At 33.5% G+C, this 14152-nt stretch overlaps 2 protein-coding genes and 1 pseudogene across 3 annotated transcripts; 2 read left to right on the top strand and 1 right to left on the bottom strand.

Moving 5' to 3' along the window:
• Nucleotides 1-502: 502 nt before the first annotated feature.
• On the top strand, nt 503-964 carry BDCG_17363 (uncharacterized protein; the record flags this gene model as incomplete). Its single annotated transcript, XM_045426500.1, has 1 exon — nt 503-964. The coding sequence occupies one exon, from the start codon at nt 503-505 to the stop codon at nt 962-964; it is 462 nt and encodes a 153-aa protein (XP_045281795.1).
• A 2440-nt stretch (nt 965-3404) lies between these two features.
• On the top strand, nt 3405-3485 carry BDCG_17362 (annotated as a pseudogene). The gene has a single exon. The product of its transcript is annotated as a tRNA-OTHER (tRNA).
• A 2886-nt stretch (nt 3486-6371) lies between these two features.
• BDCG_17361 (uncharacterized protein) lies at nt 6372-6809 on the bottom strand (the record flags this gene model as incomplete). The annotated part of the gene is made up of 1 exon (XM_045426499.1): nt 6372-6809. One exon carries the CDS (start codon nt 6807-6809, stop codon nt 6372-6374), a length of 438 nt encoding a protein of 145 aa, XP_045281794.1.
• Nucleotides 6810-14152: the final 7343 nt, after the last annotated feature.

Here is a 14152-nt window from a genome sequence, read left to right as displayed (position 1 = left end):
CACTAATAGGGGGTGCTACGGGGCGTTAGAGGCGGTGGTGATGATAGAGGGTAGATAGAGTGGTGCAATTGGCAGGCGCCACTACGTATCCATGGATTTTTGTGTAGCGGCGGCCGCCTTGGTGGCGTTGCCCTAGCGATCGCTCCGCCTGCACGTGATCTCTTATGTTATATAACGTAGCTAGCTGCTCCCATAATAATAGGAGAATCAACCTTTCCCACATACAGGTTATAGCCTGGACATTCGCGATTTTTCTTTTATTAAGACCCCTTATACGCGTTTTTATAGAAGGATTATGCTGTAGTCAATTGCTCGCGGACTGGTTCACTTTTCTATGTTGATTTGAATAGAAGATGCTCTCATTACTCAGAACAAGTGTGCTTCAACAAGCAGACATGTCTAGGAATTAAGAGATTGTGTTCTTTCTTTGAGTCAATAACTGAATGAGATTGATCTTATCTGAATCTCTTTCCTTATATCTATACCCAGGTTGTGATGACTGATGAGTAGCTTGCCTACTTCTCAAAGTGATAGAAAGAAGACTCTATACTCTCATTCTCATACTCAGACAGCTCAACAGGCCCCTATTGACAAAGAATCAGACAAAGATGATGTTACTCAGTACATAGAAGTCACAGAGAAAGTCATGAAGTCATCTGCTAGTCAAGACACAGACACTCATCATGAATCTGATAATGGAATCTCAAGCTCAAGTGCTATGTGTACAGCACTCACAGAAATGTGTTCTGCTAGCAGTTCTATACCTAGAATGAGTCAAGATGATATGATATTCATGTCATTTGACAACCTTATGATGTTCTGTGATAGAATGAGTGTGTATCAGAAGATCATCTCTGCTGTGAACAATTTCAAATCTCAGATCTGTGAATATCAAAAGAATGTTCAAAAAGTCATGAATACTAAGACTGTAATCATATTTGATAGCACTAATTATCAGACCTGATGTACAGAAATTCTTGCAGATACTGAAGTTATCAGCAGATTTGACATTCTTATAAAGAATCAATATATCTGTTCAGAAGATATCAGTCAAGATATGTTAAGTGCTGAAAAATAAAGTATTTATATCAAAGCACTGTATTAATATATGTTGCAGTTCTTATTAGAATCTGTATATATAATTATTGAAACTCTTGAGTCAGATAATACAGCTGTGTTATAAGAAAGAATTGAAGTTGAGTATGCTGTCTCACTTACAGAAGAATATATGAATATTATAAAAGAATTGATTATCTTACATATTAAGAAAAATGATTATCTAGTATTTCAGAGAAGATTCTATTATTTGATTGCATATTATAAGAAGTTAGTGAATAACTCAGAAGACTTCTATTATAATCTCTTTCTTATTGATTTAAAAGATCATCAAAAGTCTTTTATTAAGATATATTTGAATAATTTCTATGTGACTGATCAAGACTCTATTTACAATATTAATATTAAAGATCTCATGAAACAGTTGACAAATTATACAAGCAAGTCTAAGAATGAATATTTCAAGTCATAGTGAGTCAATGCAGTTATTACAATCTCTACTATATTATTCACTTACAGCTTTAAGTGTGATATATACAGTACAAACTGATACTTAAAGAACACTTACTGATATCTATACTCTGAACTTACTACTGAACAGTGATGTGAGTCAAACAAGAACTGTATCATTACACTTAAAGAGAATGATAGTAGTAATATCAGTGAATGCAGTAAGTGAAGAGATAAGAAGAAGAATAAGAATAAAAATGATAAAAAGAATGAATCTTCTGATCTTCTAATCTCTCAACCTGTCACAGTTAATGCTGTGATTGCTTTTTCAGCAACTGTCAGTACTATATTCAAGCCTTGATTTCTTGATATATATGCAAGCTTCAACATGATGAGGAAAAAGCAGTTTCTTATTCAATATAAGACTTATGTTGATAATCTCAAGATTAACACTGCAGATGAAGACTATAATCATATCAAGAAAATCAGTGATCTTCTCTTAGAATCTGAAGAGAGAAATATTACAATTCACAATATTCACTGAATTCTCAATCTCACAGTCAATCTGTTGTTGTTCATCAAGCTTGAAGATCAGAGTTTTTGATTTGAATTGTTATCATCTATCTCATCTTACTTTCTCATGAGAGTCTTAAATAATGTTACTTTCACTGTGATTCACATGTCTCAGAGCTTTATATATAAAATTATTGAAAGAATGTCAGAAGTTGACATTCATCATAAGTCAAGAGCAGTATATTACACTGCAAAATTATATATATATATGAATGCTGTAACTACTGCTGACAACAATAATTTCACTAACAATAATCAGACTCAATTTCTCACAATTGCTAAAACACTCACTGAATGATACACAGACTTAGATTATATATATACAGAAGTCATCATTGTGTTGATGAAGAATCTATTGTCAGGTGTCTGAATCAAGAGTCTCAAGACTGGTTTTTTCTGTGACAGTTATATGAAAGAGAGCATGACACATCATTTTTCTCAGACCTTCATATCATGAGTGACTCAACTCATGCAATATATTCATATTAATCTTGCAGGTGATAAGCACATATTAAATGAGATGTTCAATCACTCTGTCAAGTCATGTCAGAGAACTAAATACTACATGTTGATTACAGACAATACAATGAGATATAGATGAGTGTATTTCATGCAAAGCAAAGATCAAGCTTATGACTATTATATTCATTGAGCTCAATTTACAAAGAATTTGAGGTTTACAGTACCTGTGTACATTAGAACTGATATTAACAGAGTGTTCAGATCTGCAAAGATCACTGTATTGTTTAGTAATCACAGTACAATTTGAGAGCTGACAACTTCTCATTCTTCACATTAAGATGATGTCTCTGAACACAGGATTCACACAATCATGATGTGTACAAGAACAGTCATCATTGACAAGAACATTTCTAAGAAATTTTAAGTGAATGTATTGAATACTGTTATTGTGATAACTAATAACATATCTATGTCTACTATACTATACAATGAGAAGTATTGACCTGCAGTTGCAGAAGACAAGAAACCTGCTCACAGCTCTTATACAATTTCTTTTTCAGCTCTGACAAACACTCTGCTGCAGATCTTACATTTTCATGAGCTTGAATTGAATATCTATGCTCATCTTTATAAATTGCAGAAGTTAGTGAACAAACTGTCTGCTCAGGCTGATCTATATAAACTTATTGAATTCTGCAGATGTGTGATCTACCACATGTGAAGTTCTATATCAGATAAGCTTATTAATATGAGTGATGTGATTTTCCCTGCAAAAGCATAAGAAATGTCAAAGAATGTGACTGTCACTACAACTGTAGAAGCTAACACTGACTCAATCACTGTCATTTATGTCAATGATCTTCGCCAGCGTGGCCCAGTTGGTAAGACTGGTAACCAAGGCCGCACACATTAGGGGTGCGTGGGTTCGAATCCCACCGCTGGCACCTGCCACTTCTTACCCATGAAAGCCCCCATGTAATAGGGGCTGAGCCTAATTAGTAAGGCTTGGTGCGGGGTAGAACTCCCTACTGCAAGCCAAGCCACTAGTTAAGCGAGATCCTGCGAACACCCACCAGGGCTGGCATGGGGTGCCAATGTCCCACTATCCTACTGTGCACCCGTCAAGGTTCTAACGATATAGAGCCAAGCCTAATGTAGTGGTTATACACTACTTAAGCGAGTCCCTAACTAGGGCCGTCATCGGAGCCTAGCTCCCCCCCAAATACAGGGAATGATTTTGAAAACCACCCGACTAGCAGGCCTAGACGCGCATCTAGGCCCTAGACAGGGCACCCTGATAGGCTCGAGCCTGCAAGCTCACTGCCAAGCCCTAATACTGGCAGGAGGACTGCAGTCATCAAGCCTATGGTAGTCCCTACACGGGGCGAGGCCACGACGGCTGCCGGGGGGGACCCCCATCTATGGGGCCGAGATCAGCAACCGGAAGCTTGGTGTGTACGCCATCAAGTGGGCAGTGGCAGCCACTAACTAACGCCCCTGGAAATTAGTGGCTGGCCCGAGAGGACGGACGCGGTGGTCGGTTAATTATAGGGGGTTAAATGTAATTAGCTTAAGGTGCATCCTGCGGGTGGCTAGCGCCCGTAGTTCACTTATTAAGAATCAATTTTCTTCATTAAATGTTGAGAAAATTGATCATGAGAAGATATCTCCCTGGAGAGAAAAGCTGGAATCTCTCATAGACTTACAAATAAGTGAACTATCTAAAGAGAGAGAATATGAACAGCATTTGAAGAAGATCTCTATAATTAATATAAAAGACTCTATTCTGATCTACTCAGATGGCTCAAAAAATGAGAATTTAAATAGATTAGGCACAGGCATTGCTTATACTGAAGATAATATTAATTTTATCTCAGATTTCTGAAATTTAGACTGTGAATCTGAAGTCTTTGATGCTGAACTATTTGTAATAGTGAAAGCTTTCAAACTCATTGAAATAAAATCTCATAAAAGAGAAAATGATTTGAAAGAGATATGAATATTCTCTGATAGTCAAACTGCTTTAAAAAGACTTAGAAATAGTCAGATTCATAATGATCAAATGAATCTTGAACTGATTTTAAACTCTGTTTTAAAAATTCAAAAGAGAAGAATATTAAAACTGATAATTCATCTGTATTGAGTTCCTGCTTATATGAATATTCATGGCAATGAATTGACTGATTCAGCTGTAAAAAAGAGTTCAGAATTAAGCAGATCTATTCAAAAAACAGTGTTCTGATCTTTTATAAAGAGAAAGATAAAAGAATCTTGTTTAAATAAGTGAAATGAAAGCTGACAGAAACAAAAGAAGAGTATACATTATTCAAGATTTGAGATAAAATCAAAGTGAAAATCTTGTTCAATTAAATGTAAAAAGAAAATATTCTCATCTATAATTCAGCTGAAACTAGAACATGATTATTTCAAATCTTATATACAAAGATTTGATGATAGATTTGATTCAACAGAGTACTCATTCTGCAATGTGAATGAAAATCCTGAGTATATTGTAATACATTGTGCATTATACAATAGTCTCAGAGTCAGATTAAAGAAGAAGTATGATTTAAATCAATTAAATATGAGGTTCTTATTCTCAACTGAGACAGGAACTAAATACTTAATAGACTTTCTATCAGAAACTAGAGCAGCTACAAGAAAATGACTGAATTCAGAAGTATCTGAATATGAAGAGATGAAAATTAACTAGATATAGTCTGTTAAAACAGCTATATATTATCTTTTAATAATTTTGTTTTGTTATAATCTCTCTTTACTGTACTTGTTTCCTTCTGTTCTTTTCTCTATCTATTTAATATGTCTATCTTTAAGACTATGTTCTCTTTTCTTTTGTCATAATATTTCCGAATGATTTCAAACTATCAGAAGGTGTTGAAATACTGCAATTTATAAACAGTTTTTATATTCTGAGCTGGAATTTTCTGATTTTGCATATTTGAAATTGATAAATGTATAATAAGTTGACTCTATAGATATAGGAAAAACCCTGAGAACTAAAGATTCTCAGATAGATGTCATAGTCTCTGACTACATACATCTATAATTGAAGAATAATAATAATAATAATAATAATAATGTCAATGATCTTCATATTATAACTGAGCAGTCTGTGAATGCTGATTGATTGATGAACATGCTGAGTGAAAAGCTTGAGATTAAAGATCTCAAGAAATCTAAAAAGTATCTAAGTATGAAAGTCAGTTGTATGAAGAATGAGGTCAAATTGACACTTGAACAATATATCACACACTTAATGTAAGATTTTCACCTTGATGATATAATTACTGTTCACTCACTCATGAATAAAGACTTACACCTAGATGACTTCTCTATGTCAGAGAAGAAAAGTGAATTCACAAAGACTTGATATTAATATAAAGTCAGCTGTCTGCAGTATTTGACAGTTAAATTACATTCAGATATTGCCTGTGCAGCATCTCTTCTAGCACAGAAGAACTCAGCTCTTATACTGAAAGCATGAAAAGCTCTACTACACATTGTACACTATCTTCATGATACTAAGAATCTGAGTATATTTTACAAGAATCTGAACAATGATATGAGCAGCTTGCTAAATGTGATATATGCATCAGTTAAATATATGAATTCTGACTGAGTCAGCTCTCTCAATGATGATCAGAAGTCTATATTCAGATTTGTCTTTAAAGTTACAGATATCTCTATATCATAGTGATCTGTTAAGCAGCTCTGTGTATCTCTCAGCTCAAATGAAGCTGAGTATATAACTCTTAGTAAGACAGTGTGTAAGATAATATGATTATATAATATAATAATGAACTTGTTGTTCATTCTGAATAACTCAATCCAATGTTCAGCAACCGCTCCACCACGAACTCGCTCGATTTTTCGAATAAGAACCCGCCGATAGATCCATCGAAAAGCCCTCGATCATACGAGCATTTTGACCCCATCGCCGACCGCATACCCCGTGTGGTGGTGGAGTTATCCAGCCAAACGTGAACCGGACGTTGTTCGAAGCTCCTGTGTGGGATTATCCCCCGTTCTCCCCTACCACACCACAACCCCGGGCCAGAGTGCCATACAAATTGTAAGGTGAAGTGACCTAGCCATATGCACCAATCTTCTCGATTTTGGAAGACCCCCGACCTGTAGTTGTGGAGATATCCGAGGAGCGACCTCCGCGAAAACCCTGTCCATCTTTGATGTTCCAAAACACCAACGCCAAGTCTCACCCTCGTACCGCCCTTCTCAATCTGGCCCATCCCCGGCAGAAAAATACAAAAAGATACCTCGGCGATAATATCAAGCACATAATCAACGGACTCTTCTGAAGTGCAACCTCCACGGTCCGCCGCCAGTGTTCAACACCAAGTCTCACCCCTGTACTACCCCTCTCAATCTGGCCCATCCCCAGCAGAACGATACAAAAAGATACCTCGGCAACAGTATTCAATACATAACCAGTGGACAACGAGTCAACAGCACACCAACAACTATAAAATCAGTATACCCCAAGGTCTGACTGAGCCTTTGATCCCTGCACAGTGAGATATATTAAATCTAGTTTTAATACCTCAATATTCAATAGATTCTGCAAGGGATTGAGAACAGCAACACTACGTTTCTATTGAATTTGAGAATTAACTCTATATTGATATAATCATTGACAAAGTCTTCTATTTTGAGATATAAATAACCAGTTCCTCTACATCCCGCTGGCAATATTTATATTATCATATAGAAACAGACTTATATTCTCTATAATATCAAGACCCTGAAGAGGGAAAGTCTTGGTAGAGAGTATACAGTAGTGCATATCTTAGCAGTTTCTATCTCATTCTTCTGCAGCAGTTAATGCAAAAAAAAAAAAAAAAGATCTTAGAAATAGTTTTTTACTTCTCTTGAAAAAGTAAGGTGTTTTTCTCTGGGTTTTACACAATATTCTTACAAAGAATTAAAAACAGAGTTGTTTTCTGTCATAATTTCATATTCTTTTAAGTAAGAATTACTTTTTCAGTGGCTGAAGAGCTTTCATTAATACTTAATTCTTTTTTACACTCTTTATTAACTGATTTGAGTTGCACACTTGTTGTGTGAGGAGAATTGGATGATTTAGAATAAAATTGAATAGTTTTAATCAATTTCTCTGCAAAAAATTGATTTATTTTTTGTCAGTTTTTCTCTCAAAAACTGTCATATCATCTGATTTATTATCAATTGATATCATACTTTTCCTCACTGTATCCCAAGAAAGAGATTGTAAAGATTTTATTGATTTATCTTAAAAATCAATTTTAGTTTATTAGATTCTCTTCAAAAATCTAACCTAGTTACTGAACTAGTGTGAAAAAAATCAGGTGTTTTATACACAAAAGTCTTTTATTCTTCTTTTGAAACAGTCTGACCAACTTTTCAATTGAAAACAGACTTAGAAATATCTCAATTGAAACAGTCTGACCAACTTTTCATTGAGTGAAAACAATGAGTTCAAAAATACACTCAGTTGATGTGGAAAAAGATGCTTTCTCAAATGCTATTCCTGAGATTGAAATTCTGAAGAGAAGAAAGAAAGAAGAAATAGAGAAACAACAAGTTCTTGAAATACAGGAACTTGAAAAAGCAAGCAAGATTCTTGAAAAGCAGTGTCTGAGTGAGATGAATGAAGAAGTTCTGTTAATTCTTCATACTCAGGCCAGACAACTACAGGAGGTGATCAAGTTCAAACTTGGAATCTCAAACACAGTTCAAAAAACCTTGAAAATTCCTAGTACAATCACTGACTCTTCATCTTACTCTTCTTCTTTCTTTCTTCCTACTTCTTCTTCTTCTTTGAATCAGAAGAAAACATATGCTCAAGCAGCTGAATCTGCTGTCTCTAAACCTGCTGTCTCAAAACCTGCTCAAAATCCTGAGAAAACTGAGAAGAATACTGCTCATGTCTCTATTCATAGAAAAGTGGAAAAGAAAATGCAAAAAGAGAAAAACTTCCAAATCTCTAGAAATAGAAGACTCATTCTCAAAGTCTCAAACCAGGACATTCTGCAAAGAAACAAGCTAAACTCAAATCTCATTTTCAGAATCAGAAATGAAATTAATCAGCAGTTCTTTTCTCAGTTGATGACTGATATTGAAGTTCAAAAACCAGTTATAGCTTCAATTGAGCCATCATTCTTTGGAAACTCTATTATTCTGACTACAATGCCTGAATTCAGTGCTGAATTCCTTATTCAGAATGAGAATCTCTGAAAGTCAGCAGTAGAATCATTACTAAACACAACAATTCTATCTGAAAGAGATGAAAAGTGGGGCAAATTCATTCTTCATGATATTTCAGTTGAAATTTTTGACTGTGAAGAAGGAATGCTACTTCTCAAAAATGAATTAGAAGAATATAACTCCATTCAACTGAGAAAGGAGCCTGTATGACTAAATTCAATTGAGTTCAGACAAAGCAGGAGAAATGCCTCTGTTCTAGTATATACAAAAACACTTGAACAGTCAAAGATCTCTGAAGTAAGAGTAGCAGGTTTGAAAATGAGAGTTCATGAATACAAAGACTCAAGAATGAATCTCAAAGCTCAAACACAGTGTTCAAACTGTCAAAGATATGGATACTTTGCAATCTCATGTTTTAGAGACTCAAAATGTGCATTCTGTGCCAGAGATCACAAAACTAGTGAGCATAAATGTGAAACATGCTCAAAAAGAGATGAAATTTGTCAACATACTCTGCTTAAGTGCTCTAATTGCAAAGAAAAACATGCATCTAGCTCAAAAGAATGTATGTTTGCTCCTAGAACTCAAAAGAACTGGAGAAAAGATGAAGCTCAAAGTTAATCTAGAACTGAAGAGAAGAGTCAAGTCAGTAAACTCACAACTGCAAGCTCAAAAAGAAGAAACTCTCAATTATCTAAGTCTTCAAACTTCAATTCTCCAGCAAAATGTAAACAGAATTTGAATCCTCAAACTTCTGTTAAGATTAGAGAATTGAGAAATGACTCTGGTGATAAACTAGATATAATGCAAGCAGTTGAGATTCCTACTTTTCAGAACAGTTATAATCTACTATCTGATGATAGTGATTAGATTCTTCTCTACTCTCTTTTAGTATGAATATACAACAAAAACAACAAAAAAAGTTTAAAAACTCTTCAAAAATCACATTTATTCAAAATAATGTGGATAGAAACTCAAATTGCATTTATTCTTGTCTTCAAATTGCATTTGAACAAAAAGTTGATTTTGTACTGCTTCAGGAGCCGAATTTTGATGCTGAGCAAAAATATGTCATTTCTCATTCAAGCTACTACTGCTTTTTACCTCAAAAGTCTGAGATAAAGTCAAGAGTAGTGATCGATGAAAGAAAGAGATCAAGATATCAATTTAATCTAAGATTTGATATCATGTCTGACTCTGATATTCTGATGGGTGATATTATAGATAAAGAAGATGAGTTTGATACTATACAGCTCATAAATATCTATAATGAAAAGTCATTGAAGGAAAATAACAATACCTGAACAATTGATAGAGGATTTCTGAACATAACTTCATCAAAAAACTCTATAATTGCAGGAGATTTCAATGCACATCATCCCTGATGAAATTCAGAATGCAAGAGAGCAGTGAGAGCTGATAATCTGATTGAATGAACCTTTGAGCATTCAATAGATTTGGTTAATAAGTCTGATCAACAAACATTCTTTAGAAAAGGCATGAAACAGAAGTCTATTATAGATCTAACATTCATGTCACAAAATCTAATGAAAAGAAGACTTGTAAACTGGTTTATTGATTCAAATGAGACATCAGAATCAGGTCATGAGATTATTCAATTTGATATTGAACTGAGTGAAAAACAAATGAGTGAAAATCCTCTTCTCTCTAATCAGTATAACTTTGAAAAAGCTGATTGAAAAGCAGTTGAAGAAAGCATAAAACTGTTAAAATCTGAAAGACAGAATGAGCTATATTGGAATTCTGATCAAGATATCTCAAATGAAATGCTTGAGAATAGAGTGAAGCTTATTACATCTATCATTCTAACAAGTGTTAGAGATAATATTCCAAAAAGAAAATCTTCTGAGTATTCAAAACCTTGGTGAAATGAGAATATCTCATCTAAAAGAAAAGAATTAGCTACTGCTAGAAGAGATTGAAAGAATGATGTAATATCTGATGAAGAGTTCAAAACTGTCAGAAATGAATATTTTTCAGATATTAAAAGAGCTAAAACAGACTGCTGGAATAAATTTCTTGAAGAAGCACAAGGGAAGGAAGTTTTTAAAGCTTTTAACTATACTAAAACAAGAAGTGTAGCAAAACTTCCAGCTCTAGAATATGAGTTTCAGAATGAATCATATACAGCAAACTCTTTTGAGGAAAAATGTCAAGCTTTCATGAGAATTCTCTTTCAGAACTCACCAGATTCAGATTCAGATTCAGAGGAAGAGAATATATCACTTCTCAACTACATTGATGAAAATGACTGGGAATGGCCTGATCTTACACAAGATGAATTAGAGTCAGCTATCTTCTCAAGTTCTGTTAAAACTGCTGCAGGTCCTGATTCAATTAATCACTTGATTATTCAAAATACATATTCCTACTTAAAGAATGAATATTTTGAGCTCTTTTTCAATCTCTTGAAAAATGGATATCATTCTGAATGCTGGAGAGAAGCCACTGGAGTGATTCTTGCAAAACCTAATAGAAAAACTTCAATTCCTAAGTCATATAGAGTAATATCTCTATTGAACTGTTTAGGAAAGGTTTTAGAAAAGATAATAGCTACTCAACTATCTTTTATAAGCTCTATAGATGATTCTCTTTTATTCAGTGAATAAATGGGAGATAGAAAACAGTGTTCTGCAATTGACACTGTTCTCTCAGTTGTTCATGATATTCAAATAGCAAAGCATGAGGGTCTGGTCTCAACTGCAGTTTTTATTGATATAAAAGGAGTGTTTGATCATGTTTCAAAGTCAAAGTTAATTCAGACATTGAAGATATTAAAACTGCCACTTTCTCTAATAAAATGAGTTAACTGTTTCATGTCTAAAAGAATTATACAACTCTTCTTTGATGGAATGAAATAAGACAAGACTGAGATAAAAATAGGAGTATCACAGGGATCTTCAATCTCACCCATTTTATTTGCAATATACACTGCATATCTATTCAAAAATAGAAATATGAGAATAGTGTGATCTCTGAGTTATGTGGATGATATTGGTCTTGTCTACAGCTCAAAAACTATCAAAGAGAATTTGAAAGTAATTGAAGAAGCTGTAAAGGAAATCTTTGTTAGAGCAGATATCAATCAAATTCAATTTAATATGAATAAAACTGAGTTAATTCATTTCTTTTCTAGATTCAATGAGAAAGAACTATCTCTAACTCTTTTAAATAGAGAGATTAAACCCAGTGTAAATGTCAAATGGTTAGGAGTATGGTTAAACTCCAAGTTGAATTTTAAATATCACATTCAACAAAGAACTGTCAAGACAGAAAGACTATTGAACAACATAATCAGACTATCAAATACAGAGAGGGGTCTATCCTTCCAGGCTATGAGACAGTTATATATAGCCTGTATTACATCAGTAGCTGATTATGAAGTTCAAGTTTGGTGGAATAATCAAGGGAATTTCACTGAACTCTTTCAAAGTCTGCAAAACAGAGTCTTGAGAAGAATTCTGAGAGCATTTAAATCATCTTCTATTAAAGCAATGGAAATTGAAGCTTCAATTCCTTCTCCTACTATTAGATTTGAAAAGGCCTGTATGAACTATGCTCTGAGAGTTGTAAAGATGAGCTTAAATCATATAATCAGAGAAAGAGTCTCTTCTTCATTTTCATCAATTAACTCTGGAAATGAACTGGATTAGAATAGATTTCTTGATTGAAATGAAAATAATTCTTCAAAGAAAATGCCTTCTCAACTGTACAGACTATGCTCTCTGATTAAAAATCAATTTTCTTCTTTAAATGTTGAAAAAGTTGATCATGAGAAGTTATCTCTCTGGAGAAAAAAGCTTGAATCTCTTATAGACTTACAAATAAGTGAACTATCAAAAGAGAAAGAATATGAACAGCATTTGAAGAGAATTTCTACAATCAATATAAAAGACTCTATTCTGATTTATTCAGATGACTCAAAAAATGAGAACTTGAATAGATTGAGCGCAGGCATTGCTTATACTGAAGATAATATTAATTTTATCTCAGATTTCTGAAATCTAGGCTCTGAATGTGAAGTCTTTGATGCTGAACTATTTGTAATAGTGAAAGCTTTCAAACTCATTGAAATAAAATCTTATAAAAGAGGAAATTGTTTGAAAGAGGCATGAATATTCTCTGATAGTCAAGCTGCTTTAAAAAGACTTAGAAATAGTCAGATTCATAATGATCAAATGAATCTTGAACTGATCTTAAACTCTGTTTTAAAAATTCAAGAGAGAAGAATATCAAAGCTGAGAATTCATCTACACTGGGTTCCTGCTCATATGAATATTCATGGCAATGAATTGGCTGATTCAGCTGCAAAAAAGGGTGCAGAATTAAGCAGATCTATTCAAAAAATTGTGTCCTGGTCTTTTATAAAGAGAAAAATAAAAGAATCTTGTTTAGACAAGTGAAATGAAAGCTGGCAGAAACAAAAGAAGAGTATACATTATTCAAGATTTGAAACAAAACCCAAGTGGAAATCTTGTTCAATTAAATGTAAAAAGAAAATATTCTCATCTATAATACAGCTGAAACTAGGACATGGCTATTTCAAATCTTATATACAAAGATTTGATGATAGATTTGACTCAATAGAATGCTCATTCTGCAATACAAATGAGAATCCTGAGCATATTATAATGCACTGTGCATTATACAATAGTCTCAGAGTCAGATTGAAAGAGAAGTATAATCTAAATCAATTAAATATGAGATTCTTATTCTCAACTGAGACAGGAATTAAATACTTAATAGACTTTCTATCAGAAACTCAAGCAGCTACAAGAAAATGGCTAAATTCAGAATTATCTGAATATGAAGAGGAGGAAATCAATCAGATATAGTCTGTTAAAACAGCTATATACTCTCTTTTAAGAATTTGTTTTGTTATAGTCTCTCTTTACTTTTTCTTTTTCTGTATCTTTTTCTTTCAATTTCTTTCTATCTATCTATTTAATGTGTCTATCTTTGAGACTGTGTTCTTCCTCTCTTTTCTTTTGTCATGATATTGTCAAATGATTTCAAAGTATTAAAAGATGTTAAAACACTGCAATTTGTAAACAGTTTTTGTATTCTGAGCTGGAATTTTCTGATTTTGCATATCTGAAATTGATGAATGTACAATAGTTAACTTTACAGACATAGAAAAAACCCTGAGAACTAAAGTTCTCAGGTAGATGTCATAGTCTCTGACTGCATACATCTATAATTGAAGAATAATAATAATAATAATAATGAATAACTCAATCAAGATTTATACTGATAATAAGAGTTTGATTAATCTGATCACTGTGACAGTGATGACTGTGTGCAGTAAGCATATTGATATGTGATTTTATTTCTCACATACACAGCTGAATGAGAGAGTTATATCTTT

The sequence above is a fragment of the Blastomyces dermatitidis genome (genome assembly GCF_000003525.1).
Source record: "Blastomyces dermatitidis ER-3 genomic scaffold supercont1.7, whole genome shotgun sequence".
NCBI lineage: Eukaryota > Fungi > Ascomycota > Eurotiomycetes > Onygenales > Ajellomycetaceae > Blastomyces > Blastomyces dermatitidis.
The sequence above is the reverse complement of the archived record's forward strand: the minus strand, read 5'-3'. Positions and strand labels throughout refer to the sequence as shown.